At 39.8% G+C, this 13681-nt stretch overlaps 1 protein-coding gene across 1 annotated transcript in view; it reads right to left on the reverse strand.

The window, feature by feature from the left end:
* LOC111150639 (kinesin-like protein KIF28P) overlaps nucleotides 1–13681 on the reverse strand; it is a 66269-nt gene that overhangs the window by 27806 nt on the left and 24782 nt on the right. The window contains exons 6-7 of the mRNA XM_022508126.1: nucleotides 10980–11204; nucleotides 844–998 (exon numbers count right to left, since the gene is read on the reverse strand). Of these exons, the coding sequence (XP_022363834.1) occupies nucleotides 844–998; nucleotides 10980–11204 (380 nt within the window). The remainder of the gene's footprint in view (nucleotides 1–843; nucleotides 999–10979; nucleotides 11205–13681) is intronic.

Genomic DNA, 13681 nt, shown 5'->3' on the forward strand with positions numbered 1-13681 from the left:
CACATTTAGATGAAAATCAAGATAGTTTTAGGCAAAACCAATTTTTAGTAGCAAAGGTCAGTTTCTTTTGGTGGGAGTAAAAGCTAGGAGGAGGATACGAGGGAACTTTCTGTGCTTTGGGAATGTCCTATATCTTGAGCTTGATGGTAATCATGTAGATATATACATATAAAAATTCACCAAACTGAACATTTAAGATTTGTGTACTTCACATAATTTATACTTTGATCATTTAAAAAAGAACAAGATCTAAAAACCTATAATATTTTACCTTTTTTGTACATTTCAGAAATGAGTGTCACAAACTTAATAGTCACAAGTGATAAAACAAGAAAAGGTGAAAGAAGAAAGGGAGTGAGGGACAGAGAGAGGATAAACAAAATTCAAGATGGCGGCTACCTCTAAGGAGAGCATAGCGGAGAAATAACTCTTTCTTGGGTTGGGGGTGACTTTACTGGTGTTCTTAGTTTTATTAAAAAGCAATACGTTGGGGCACTGGGGTGGCTCAGTTGTTAAGCGTCTGCTTTAAGCTCAGGTCATGATCCCAGGGTCCTGGGATTGAGTCGCACATCAGGCTCCCTGCTCGGTGGGAAGCCTCCTTCTCCCTCTCCTGCTCCCCCTGCTTGTGTTCACTCTCTCACTGTGTTTCTCTCTGTCAAACAAATAAAATCTTTAAACAACAACAACAAGAACAATATGTTTAAAATAAAATATATAGGAGGACCAGGTATGAGCCAATGATGACAGTGGGTCATGAACCGAGGTCTACGATTAATCTGATTTTTTAAAATTTCTAAGGTCAACTTTACAGCAGAAATAAATACCCATGCATCAATTATTTACCTGATAACATTTCCTAAATTGGTTAAACTTAAGTTAACTCGTGATCCTTCCCTCAGTCTGTCTCCTTCAGATCCTGACGATTTCTGTCTTTCACTTCCTGCTAAATTCACCAAATTAATACTGGACTGCTTGGTGAGGCGTCTGTCTAGGAAAACCTGTAGGAAAGCACCACAAGTCGTGCTATTAGAGTGGTAGCAGGCTACATATGAAGTCCATCTAGTTCACACTTTAAAACAAACTGAGGGATTTAGAAGGGGGGGTGGGGAGACGGGTGAGCCTGGTGATGGGTATTAAGGGGGGGCACGGACTGCATGGAGCACTGGGTGTTATACACAAACAATGAATCATGGCACATGACATCAAAAACTAATGGTGTCCTGTATGGTGACTAACATAACATAATAAAAAAAATTCTTGGAATTAAAATTTTTTCCTAATTGTACTTCACACTCAAAAATATATAATAAAATTTACAAATTAAAAGGCTACTTTGGGCACCTGGGTGGCTCAGTCAGTTAAGCACCTGACTCTTGGTTTCAGCTCAGGTCATGATCTCAAGGTTGTGGGAACAAGCCCCATGTCAGACTACCTGCTGGTCAAGAAGCCTGCTTAAGATTCCCTCTCTCTACCTCCACCCCTCCACCTCCTGCTCACTCTTCTTTCTCTCTCTCAAAAAGAAAAAAAAAAAAAGGCTGTCTTCTTTACAGTGACATTTCACATTAATACATCATCAGGCTCAAATGTCTCAGTTTCTCCTTCTCAATTTTGCAAAGCTATTTCCAGTGGTGTATTAGATCCCAATTACTGCTCTAGTATTTCTCTGATCAAACATTTGAATACTGGGAAATCTGCAAAATAAGGAACTGTTCGGGACAGTGTGGTCACGCAGGGAGGGAAAAAGAACGTGGATTTTAGAATGTGACAGATCCCTTGTTGGTTACATGACTGTGAGAACTAGCTTTTCAGAATTGCAACTGTCTTAATTGGAAAACAGGGATCATAGCATATTATTTGGGTGTTAGGAGGGTAAAAGATAAGAGAAGTAATGGTTCTAGCCATGCCCCGCATACAGTAACAGATGTTAATATCATTACACCAATAACGAGCGTAATGCTAGATCGCTACATACATTTTTTTCAGTGGATTTCTTCCTTTGCCTCTAAAACATCAAGTTAAAAAAGGGCAAACCATATGTAAAGTCTATGAATGTTACTAACATAAAATAATCTGAATCGTACTTAAAGTTTATGACGATCTTTATTTTTTTACTTAAAAAAAAAAAGGATGTATTTATCTGAGAAAGTGTGCACCCATGATAGAGGTGGGAGGGGCAGAGAGAGAGAGATAAGCAGACTCCCTGCTGAGTGTGGTGCCCCACACGGGGCTCAATCTCACAACCTTGAGATCACGACCTGAGCCGAAACCAGGAGTCAGATGCTTCACCAACTAAGCCACCTGGGGGCCCCCCATTCTTTTTTTACTTTCAATCAAAGCACAGGTGACATGGGACATGACATTAGTTTCCAGTGTACAACATAGTGATTTGACAATTATATATGTTACAAAATGCTTACCGTGATGAGTGGAGTTATCGTCTATCTCTATACAATGTCATTACAATATTACTGACTACATTCTCTATGCTGTACTTTTCATCCTTGTGACTTACTTCTTTTATACCTGGAAGTTTGTACCTCTTAATCCCCTTCACCTCTTTCATCCATCCCTCCAAACCCTCCCCACTGGCAACCACCAGCTCTCTGTATTTACGAGTCTGTTTCTATTTGTGTCTCTTTGCTCATTTGTCTTGTGTTTAAGACTCCATATACAAGTGAAGTCACATGGTATTTTTTTTTTCTGTGTCTGACTTATTTCACTTAGCCTAATACCCTCTAGGTCCATGCATGTTGTCCTGAAAGGCACGATTTCATTCTTTTTTAAAGGGAGGTAATATTCTATTGAGTATATATACCATATGGTATCAGTGAACACTCAGGTTGTTTCTGTGTCTTGGTTCTGGTAAGTGGTGCTTCAATAAATACAGAGATACATGTATCTTTTTCAAATAGTTTTGTCATTTTCTTTGGGCAAGTATTCAACAGTGGAATTACTGGATCGACACGGTATTTCTATTTTTAATTTTTTGGAGGAACTCCACACGGTTTTCCACAATGGCCACTCTAGTTGGCATTCCCACCAGCAGGGCACGGACATTCCCCTTTCTCCACATCCTTGCCAACACTTGTGATTTCTTGATTTTAGCCATTCTGACCGGTGGGAGTTGATATTTCGTATTCTGGTTTTGATTTGCATTTCCATGGTGATGAGTGATGTTGAGCATCTTTTCATGAATCTGTATCAGTCTTTTTGGAACAATGTCTATTCAGATCCTCTGTCCAGTTTTTAAGCTGGACTGTTTTTTGTTTTGACTTTGATGTTGATATGTATAAATTACGTGTTTTTGGATACTAACCCCTTATTGGTTATGTAGTTCACAAATATCTTCTCCCATTCTGTACGCTGCTTTCCATTTTGTTGATGGGATCCTTTGCTGTGCAAAACCTTTTTTATTTTGATGTAGTCCCAACTGTTTATTTTTGCTTTTGTTTCCCTTGTCTGAGGAGATATATCCAGAAAAATATCACTAAGACTGTCGTCTGAGCATTTACTGTCTATGCTTTATTTTTTCTTTATATAGATTCAGCAATCACTTTTAGGTCTTTAATCCATTTTTAATTTATTGTCATGTACGGTGTTAGAAAGTGGTCCAGTTTCATTATTTTGCACATAGCTGGCTAGTTTTCCCACCACTATTTATTGAAGAGATTGTCTTTTTTCCCATCATATATTCTTGCCTCCTTTGTTATAGATTAATTGACCATAAATGTGTGGGTTTATTTCTGGGCTCTCTATTCTGTTCCATTGATCTATGTGTCTGTTTTTGTGCCAGTACCATACTGTCCTGATTACTATAGCTTTGTAGTATAGATTAGAATGTAGGATTGCAATTACTCCAGCTCTATTCCTCTTAAGATTGCTTTGGTTATTTGGAGTCTTTTGTGGTTCCATACAAATTTTAGGATTATTCGCTCTATAAAAAAATAGTACTGGTATTCTGATGGGGATTGTGTTGAATCTGTAGCTCACTTTGGATTTTAGTATAGATGTTTTAACAATATTTGTTCTTCCAACCCAGGAGCATGGAATGTCTTTCCATTTATTTGCATCTTCTTCAATTTCTTTTATCAATGCCTTAGAGTTTTCAGAGGACATTTCTTTTACCTTTACCTCCTTAGTTTAATTTACTCCTGGGTATTTTATTTTCTGATAGAATTGTAAGTGGAATTGTTCTCTTAATTTTTCCTTCTGCTAGTTCATTATTAATGTATAGAAAAAAGAATCTATAGATTTTTGTGTATTAATTTTGTATCCTGGGGCTTTATTGATTTCACTTATTCTAATAGTGTTTCAATAATCTTTAGAGTATTCTATGTGTAATATCATTTTACCTGCAAATAATGAAAATTTTATTTCTTCCTTACTTAATTGGATGCCTTTTATTCCTTTTCATGTCTGATCATCTGATTGCTTTGGCTAGGACTTCCAGTACTTGTTGAATAAAAGTGACAAGAATGGATATCCTTGCCTTGTTCCTGATCTTAGAGGAAAAGCCTTTAGTTTTTCACCATTGAGTATGATGCTGGTTGTGGGTTTGGTACATATGGACATTATTATGTACGTTGAAATGTTCCCTTTCAACCCACTTTATTGAGAGTTTTTTCATCATGAATACATGTTTTGTCAAAGGCTTTTTCTGTGTCTATTAAGATAATCATATAATTTTTATCCTTCATTTTGTTAATGTGGTGCTTCTCATTGATTGATTTGCAAATATGGAACCATCCTTGCATCCTTGCAATAAATCCCACTGGATTTGTGGGGGAATGATACTTTTAATGTATGACTGAATTTGTTTGTTGAAGATTTTTGCATCTGTGTTCATGAGGAATATTGATCTGTAATTTTTTTTTGTTTTATTTTGCATCAGGGTAATGCTGGCCTCATAGTGTGAATTTGGAAGCTTTCTTTCCTCTCCTACTTTTGGGGATAGTTTGAAAAGGATATTAAGCACTTCTTTAAATGTTTGGTAGAGGGACACCAGGGTGGCTTAGTCAGTTCAGTGTCTGACTCTTGATTTTGGCTCAAGTCAAGATTCAGGGTTGTGAGATCAAGTCCTGAGTTGGGCACCATGCTCAGAGGAGAGTCTGCTGGAGATTCTCTCCCTCTCCCTCTGCCCTTCCCCCAAATCATGCTTGCTCTTACATGCACACACACTCTCTCTTTAAAATAAATAAATCTTTAAAAAATAAATGTTTGGTAGAACTCACCTATGAAGCCATCTGGTCCTGTACTTTTGTTTGTTGGGAATTTTTTTTATTACCAATTCACTTTTGTTACTAGTAATTGGTCTGTTCAGATTTTCTAATTCTTCCTGTTTTGCTTGGAAGATTGGAATGTTTGCATGTTTGTATGGTAGATTGTATGTTTCTAGGAATTTATCCATTTCTCCTAGGTTGTCCAGTTTGTTGGTGTATAATCTTTTGTAGTAGTCTCTTATAATCCTTTGTATTTCTTTTTTTAAGATGTATTTACTCATTTGAGAGAGAGAGAGAGGGAGTGAGAAAGTGAGCACAAGCAGAGAGAAGGGTAGAGAGAGATGCAGACTCCCCGCTGAGCAGTGAGCCCCATACAGGACTCAATCTCAGGACCCTGAGATCATGACCTGAGCCGAAGGCAGATGTTTAACCAACTGAGCCTCTCGGGTGCCCTGATTTTTTGTGTTTCTGTGATGTCTGTTGAACTTCTCTTTCATTTCTGATTTTATGTATATGGGTCTTCTTTTTTTCTTGATGAGTCTGGCTAAAAGTCTATCAATTTTTTTATCTTTTCAAAGAATCAGCTCTTAGTTTCATAGATATTTTCTTTTTTTTTTTTAGCCTCTATTTCATTTATTTTGGCTTTGGTATTTATTATTTCTTTCCTTCTACTAAGTCTGGCTTTTGTTCTTCTTTTTTAAGTTCCTTTAGGTATAAGGTTAGGTTGTTTATTGAATATTTTTCTCGTTTCTTGATGTAGGCTTGTGTCACTATAAACTTCCCTCTTAGAAGTGCTTTTGCTCCATTCCAAAGATTTTTTTTTCTTTAGATTTTACTTATTTATTTGACAGAGAAATTGAGGGTGTGAGAATGAGAGAAGCAGGCTTCCTGCTGAGCAGGGAGCCTGTTGCCAGTCTCAGTCCCAGGACCCTGAGGTCATGACCTGAACCAAAGGCAGATGCTTAATTGACTGAGCCACCCAGGTGTACCCCCAAAGATTTTTTTTTTTAAAGATTTTATTTATTTATTTGTCAGAGAGAGAGAGGGAGAGAGAGCGAGCACAGGCAGACAGAATGGCAGGCAGAGGCAGAGGGAGAAGCAGGCTCCCTGACGAGCAAGGAGCCCGATGTGGGACTCGATCCCAGGACGCTGGGATCATGACCTGAGCCGAAGGCAGCTGCTTAACCAACTGAGCCACCCAGGCGTCCCCCCAAAGATTTTTTTAAAAAAGATTTTATTTATTTATGAGAGAGGGAGAGAGAGGGAACATGAGCAGGGGAGGAGCAGAGGGAGAGGGACAAGCAGACTCCACTCTGAGCACAGAGCCTGATGCAGGGCTTGATCTCATGACCCTGAGATCATGACCTGAGCTGAAACCAAGAGTCAGATGCTTAACTGACTGAGCCACCCAGGTGCCCCAGTCTTCATGTATTATTTTATTTCCTCTCTGACGTCTTTGTTGACTCATTGGCTGGTTAATAGCTTATTGTTTAGGGTACACTTGTTTGTGTTTCTTCCCAGTTTTATTCTTTTGATTTCTAGTTTCGTGCCATTGTGGTCAGAAAAGATGCTTGATATGACTTAAAACTCTTAATGTTTACTGAGGTTTCTTTTGTGGCCTAGCATGAAATTTATTTTGGAGAATGTTCTGTGTACACTCGAGAAGAATGTGTTTTCTGCTGTTTGAGGATGAAATGTTCCGAATGTACCTGTTAAGTCCCTCTGGTCACACCCGTCATTCAAAGTCACTGTTTCCTTGTTGGTTTTCTGTCTGGGTGATTTGTCCACTGACATGAGTGGGGTGTTAAGTCCCCTTCTGTTATTGTATTATTGTCAGTTTCTCCCTTTATGTCTCTTAATATTGGCTTTATATAGTCAGGTCCTCCTATACTGGGTGCAGAGGGATTTACATTTGTTCTATCCTCTTGTTGCATTGTTTGTTTTATCATTATGTAAAGCCCTTCTTTGTCTCTTGTTACAGTCTTTTTTTTTTTTTAAGATTTTATTTATTTATTTGAGAGACAGAGAGAGAGAAGGAGCACGTGGGTGGGTGTGGGGGAGAGAGAGTCCCAGACTTCCCACCAAGCAGGAAGCTGGGCACAGGGCTGGATCCCAGGACCCTGAGATCATGACTTGAGCCAAAGGCAGATGCTTAACTGACTGAGCCACCCTGATGTCCCACAGTCTTTGTTTTAAAGTCAGTTTGTCTACCCTCACGTTTTTTTTTTGCTTCCATTTGCATAGAATATTTTTTTCCATCTTTTCCCTTTAAGTCTGTCTGTGTTTTTATGTCTGAAGTGAATCCCTGTAGGCAGCATATACATGGGTCTTGTTGTTGTTTTTTTAATCCATTCTGTCACCCCATGACTTTTGATTGGACTATATAGTCCATTTACATTTAAGGTAATTATTGATGGGTATGTATCTCTTGCTATTTGGTTAACTGCTTTCTTTCTGTTTTGTTCTTCTCTTGCTCTCTTCCTTTGTGATTTGATAATTTTCTTTAGTGCTATGCTTGGATTCCTTTCTCTTTACTTTTTTGTGTATCTTATAAGTTTTGGTCACCATGAGGTATACATGTAACTTTCAATGTAAATAACAGTCTGTATTAAGTTGATGATTGCTGAAGTTCAAAGACATTTGAAAAGCTCTACATTTCTCCTCCCCCTGCATAATTTATGTATATGGTGACACATTTTAAATTTTTTAATGTTATGTATCCCTTAACTGATTTTCGCATTATATAATTAATGTTACTACCTTTGCCTTGTAACCTTCATACTAGCTTTAGAAATGATGGACTTATCACCTTTATTATATGTTTGCTTTTGCCAGTGACATTTTTTCCCTTGCACAGTTTTCTTCTTGTTAGAGCCTTTTCTTTTCCACTTAAAGAAGTAGCTTTGACATTTCTTGTAAGGCCAGTGTAATAGTAGTGATTTCCTTTAATTTTGTTTGTCCTGGAAACTTGTTTGTTTGTTTGTTTTATTTGAGAGAGAGCAAGCATGAGTACCGGGGAGCTGCAGAGGGAGAGGGAGAAGCAGACTACCTGCTGAGCAGGGAGTCTGACATGGGGCTCGATCCCGGGACCCTGAGATCATGACCCAAGCCGAATGCAGATGCTTAACCACATGCCCCTGTCCTGGAAACACTATCTCTCCTTCAATTCTGAATCATAACCTAGATGGGGAGAGATTGGTTGTAGTTTTTTCCCTTTCTGCACTTTGAATTACTCATGGCTTTCCTTTCTGGCTTGCCAAGTTTCTGCTGAAAAATCAGCTGATAGTCTTATGGGGTTTCCCTTGTATTTGGCAATTTGCTTTTCTAATATTGCTGTCCTTTAGATTCTCCATTTGTTATTAATTTTTGACATTTTAATTATTATGTGTCTTAGTATGGAGCCCCTTGGGTTCACCTTGTTTGGGGATCTCTGTGTTTCCTGGACCTGGATGTTTGTTTTTTTTCTCCAAGGTTAGGGATGTTTGCAGGTATTATTTCTTCAAATACATTTTTTTCCTCTTTCTCTCTCTCTTTTCTTTCTGAGACCCTGATAATGCAAATGTTAGTATGACCTGTGGGATGTTGTCCCAGAGGTCTCACAACTGATGCTCATTTTAAAAACTTATTTTTTTAATACTTGTTGATCAGCAGGGTGCTTTCTGCTACTCTGTCTTCCAGATCGCTGATCTCTTGTTCTCCATCCTCCACTCTGCTGTTGATTCCTCCTAGTGTCTTTTCCATTTCAATTATTGTATTACTCAGCTATGATTGGTTCTTTTTATATTTCTTTGTTGAAGTTCTCACTGAGCTCATCCACTCTCATCTCCAGTCTACGGAGCACTTGTCTCACTTTGAACTCTTTATCAGGCAGATTGCTTATTTCCATTTTGTTTCGTTCTTTTCCTGGTGTTTTGTCCCATTCTTTTGTTTGGAACATATTTTTCTGTCTCACGGTTCTGTCTGACCCTTCGTTTGTTTCTGTGTATTAGGTAAGTTAACTATGTCTCCTGGTCCTGACTTTAGTGCCTTGTGTAGAAGGCATCTTGTGGGGACCCAGCAGCACAATCTAATACCCCCTGCACCCCCTGCTGGTCAGCAGAATCAGGTGTTTTAGGGATGTCTGTTGTGTGGGCTGTGTGTACCCCCTGTGTGACTGGCTGCACCTACTGTGGGTGTGCTGATGGGCAAAGCTGACCCCCAGGACAGCTTGCTGAGAGGCCGGGCTGTAGCTGCTACAGGTGTGCTGTGGCCAAGTCTGGCTCCCCTCCTCCTTGAGGAAGGAGTATCTTTGGAGGGGTCCTTCCAGGCATGGGTGGGTGGGGTGTGTCCACAGGGGAACACTGGGAAGGGGGGCAAACAGTATGAAGAAGGTGGGTGGAGAGTATCAGAATTGGCTCCCTCAAGGATGGACCAGCTAGGCAGAAGGAGGTCAAGAAAAATTGTACCTTCCAGTACTCTTGTTCCTTGAGAAAGCTCCTACCATCCTTGATCTTCTGGCACATACCCCAGAATTAGTCACTAAATCTTTTTTATGTATAACCCAGGCACTTCCTAGACTACTGCTTCTGTGCTGGGTCTCACAGTGCATGATATAGTGCACTGGCCCTTTGGGAATGGACTCTCAGTTTCTTATAGCCCTCCACCTCTCCTATAGTTGAGTCCATTACTTTTCAAAGACTGATGTTATCAGGCTTGTCTTTCTGGTGCAGGTCTCCAGGGCTGGGGTTGCCTCATGTAAAGCTTGATACCCTGGCTCCTCAAGAAATACCTAGTGCCTAAGATATCCTTCTTCCTTGAGGGTTGCTGTGCCTGGGGATTTGTTTCCAACTAGATCTCTGCCCCTCCTACCCTTCTCAATGTGGGCTTCTCATTATGTCTTTAGCTGTGAAAGAGCTGTTCTGCCAGTCTTCAGGTCGTTTCCAGAGTTAGTTGGATTATGCATAGTTGTTGTCTCTGTGTGTCAGTGGGAGGAGGTGAGCTCAGAGCCCTCTCTACCATCCTCCCAGTTATCCTTCAAAGTTCTTTAAAATGCAGGTACTTCTCTAGGCTTCCTAGCACTCCCATAGGATAGCTATTTGTCTCATTCTACAGAATAGTAAACTGAGACTAAAAATGAGTAAGTGATTTCCTGAAGTTTCAAAGCTGGTGAACAAAGAGATACAGTCCAGTATTTTCCCACTATTCCTGGTTAGAACAGGGTAATCTTCATTTATCACCATTCTATCTATGTATTAGGACTGTGGCTTAGGAAACAGAGGTGGTGAAATCATAGCTAACTGTAATGTTTACCCAGGCTTTGAAAATAAGTATTTCTGAATCAAACTGGTGATGATGTAGAGTTTACTCTCTGATATCTACCAAGAAGTAAGGAGGAAAAAAACATATGATCAGTTTTGTAAAAAATTCTACTTAGTGGAGAGTTACATGGATTAGCTAGTTTCAAAGACCTTATTTTGCTACTTCCAAGTATCAGAAGGGTTGGTCAACATCTGGTGCTTCTCTAGACTCATGGATCTGAAAGCTGGTCTTCATTATCCTGGGGAACCTGTGTGGAATGGGGATATGGGCAGGTAGGAAAAGAGAAAGTCCCTCACTTCTCTTTCTGACCCTATAGCCCATGGTTGGAAGTAGCCACCTTAATCCATAGGTCAAATCTGAAAGGATTCCATAATACTCACCAACTCTTCATGCCACTGGGAACCCTTCCCATGGACCATGCTTGGTGGGAAACTGGGACAGCATTCTTCCCATGAGTCTCACCTGCTTGAACTGAATGGTGATAACCATATGAGACCGGCTGCTGCTGGCGTTCATGTTGGTAGATGCTGTGGTCCTTACTTTTGTCCCTTGTTCCATCAGTCTTTCAATCTGTGCATAGTTCTCACAGGGCACTGACTTCAGGCCATCCACATAAAAGCCCAGCTGTTGATCTTCCCTCACTTTTAGTCCCCCAGGTTTCTTGGTTCTAGACAGCAAGTCTCTTATCTGTGGAAAAAGAGAATAAATAAAGTAAACTTCAGGAAGACAGGGATTTCAATTTACTTCATGGTTACACCTCTGCCTAGAATATATTTAGTGCTCAACAAAAACTTACTACATGAATGAAAAAATGTTAAATTTCTGTAGGCACCACACAAGCTCATAATTTAGGTAAGTCAGAAATAGGGGAATGGCCAACAGGAGGGAAACCTGTTGTAATAAGGGAAAACCTGTTGTAATAAGCAGAATTTTTTTAAAAACTCAGTTCTAGTATTTTCTAGTACCTAAAGCACTTCAATAAGCCTGTGAACTCCCTTTGGGTGAGACCAGAGCCTTTTACTTATAGATCCTGACCTGGTTCCCAATGTAGAAGAAGCACTCAGTGAATGAATTTTGACAGAACAGTGTAGCCAGAGCTAGGCTAACAAATAATGTTAGGAGAATATGGATGATTCTTTAGATCTTATTATTGGAGACTGGTGAGATGTCACACCTAGACCATGGCTTTGGGTGAAAGCCCATGTTGTCTCTCACTCAAGAAAAGCCACTTTTAACAAGGCTAAGTAGGTTCTACTGTGGGATTGTGGTACAGCCAAAGGCCCCATAGGGGTGGTGTTACATGGTACAGAGATGTCTGGACTGGGAGCCCTAAGACCTGGGTTCTCAGAAGTCCTGGCTCTGCCTCTAACCTGATAAAACTTTGGAAAATCTCTTACTTTCTGAGTGTTCATAATAGGAGGGGGTGAATTAAGTTATCTCTGAGATCTTCCCCAACTCTGATATTCTATGGCTTTTTATCCTAGAGCCAGGGAAAGATCACAGATTGAAGTTTGGGCAAGCCAAACTAAGACAGTGGACATAAGGTGCCAGGGATAAGGAGACATCCAAATGGAGGTCACTTCTGGTGTAGCTAGGAAAATTCTCCTCTAACATACAACTTGTTGGAAGGAACATCTAAGATAGGACTGAGTAAGTCTTATTAGAAAAAAAAATAAGTAGATTTATCTGGATGGAGTAGAAGTATGAGCACCCAGAGACGGGGGTGGATCTTGGTGCCGGGACCTTCCATGTGTGCCTGGAGATCAAAATTGGTGATTATCACAAGACCTTCCTTACTCACCTGGGCTTTCCTGGGAATCCTCGAACTCTGCCTCTATTTGGTACACCTTCAAATCCAACTCCAATCTGCTTCTAGAGAACTCTTCCAGAACCCAATCTGATTATCTGATTTCCCTGTAAAATCCTCCAAAGATTCTCCACTATTGCCGGGACAAAGGCCCTTTACTTTTGGCAGAGCCTATCTTCAGCTTCCTCTCCTGATGACCCCACCATATATCCAAATCTGGCTATGCGGGTACTGACTGTTCCTTTAGCCGTCAGGGTACTGACGGTTTCTTTAACTGCCATGAACTTTCATGTATTTTTTGACTAGTTACAACTAATCCTGCCTAAAGTGCCCCTGTCTGTGCCCCCAACCTCTCTACACATTTCTAAAAGTTCAGTCCAAGCCCAGCATTGACCATTGACCATTGACCATTGCTGTCAAACATCCCACGTAGTCATGCACTCCCTCCTCTCTGCCCCTTGCTCCTCGCCATTCACGGACCACATGTAATGCATCACTGTCTGTAAAGTGTTATAACTCCCACCAGACTCCTCTATGGTGGGAATTAAGTCCAAGGATTAACTCATCCTCAGAGTCTAGGATGATGTCCGAAACATTAGAAGTACATAATAAACTTCATTTTAATTGACTGTTGAAGTACCTAATGGGAAAATACCAGAGAGTCAAGGAATATGAGGAATGGAAAGATTCTTAGGATGTCCAGTGTTCTTATTTTAGAGATGAGGAAACAGAATTCCAGACAGATTATCATCATAAACAGATATCAGTAGGGAGACCACAGTGAGATGACTACCAGAACTGGGTAACAAAGGAAATTATCCTCCCAAAGTTATTGGTATGAGATAAAGGAGCCACACTGTCTTCCAAGCCTTAGCAACTTGAAAGAAATAGAAACTTAATCAGTGACCTTAACAGAAAAACCCATTGGGAACCAGCGACTATATGGTTAATTTATCTTCAACAAAGCAGGAAAGAATATCCAGTGGGAAAAAGACAGTCTCTTCAACAAATAATTTTGGGAAAATTGGACAAAAATATGCAGAAGAATGAAACTGGACCACTTTCTTACATGATACACAAAAATAAATTCAAAATGGATTAAAGACATAAATGTGAGACAGGAAACCGTAAGAATCTTAGAGAAAAACGCAGGCAGTAACCTCTTTGACATAGGCCCCAGTAACTTCTTTCTAGATATGTCACCTGAGGCAAAGGAAACAAAAGCAAAAAAAATTATTGGGACTTCATCAGAATAAAAAGTTCTGCACAGCAAAGGAAACAATCAATAAAATTTAAAGGCAACCTAGTGAATGGGAGAAGATATTTAAAAGGGTTAGTATCCAAAATATATAAAGAA

This window comes from Enhydra lutris, unplaced genomic scaffold (assembly GCF_002288905.1).
Source record: "Enhydra lutris kenyoni isolate GAN:26980312 unplaced genomic scaffold, ASM228890v2 scaffoldscaffold24, whole genome shotgun sequence".
In the NCBI taxonomy this organism is placed as follows: Eukaryota; Metazoa; Chordata; class Mammalia; order Carnivora; family Mustelidae; genus Enhydra; species Enhydra lutris.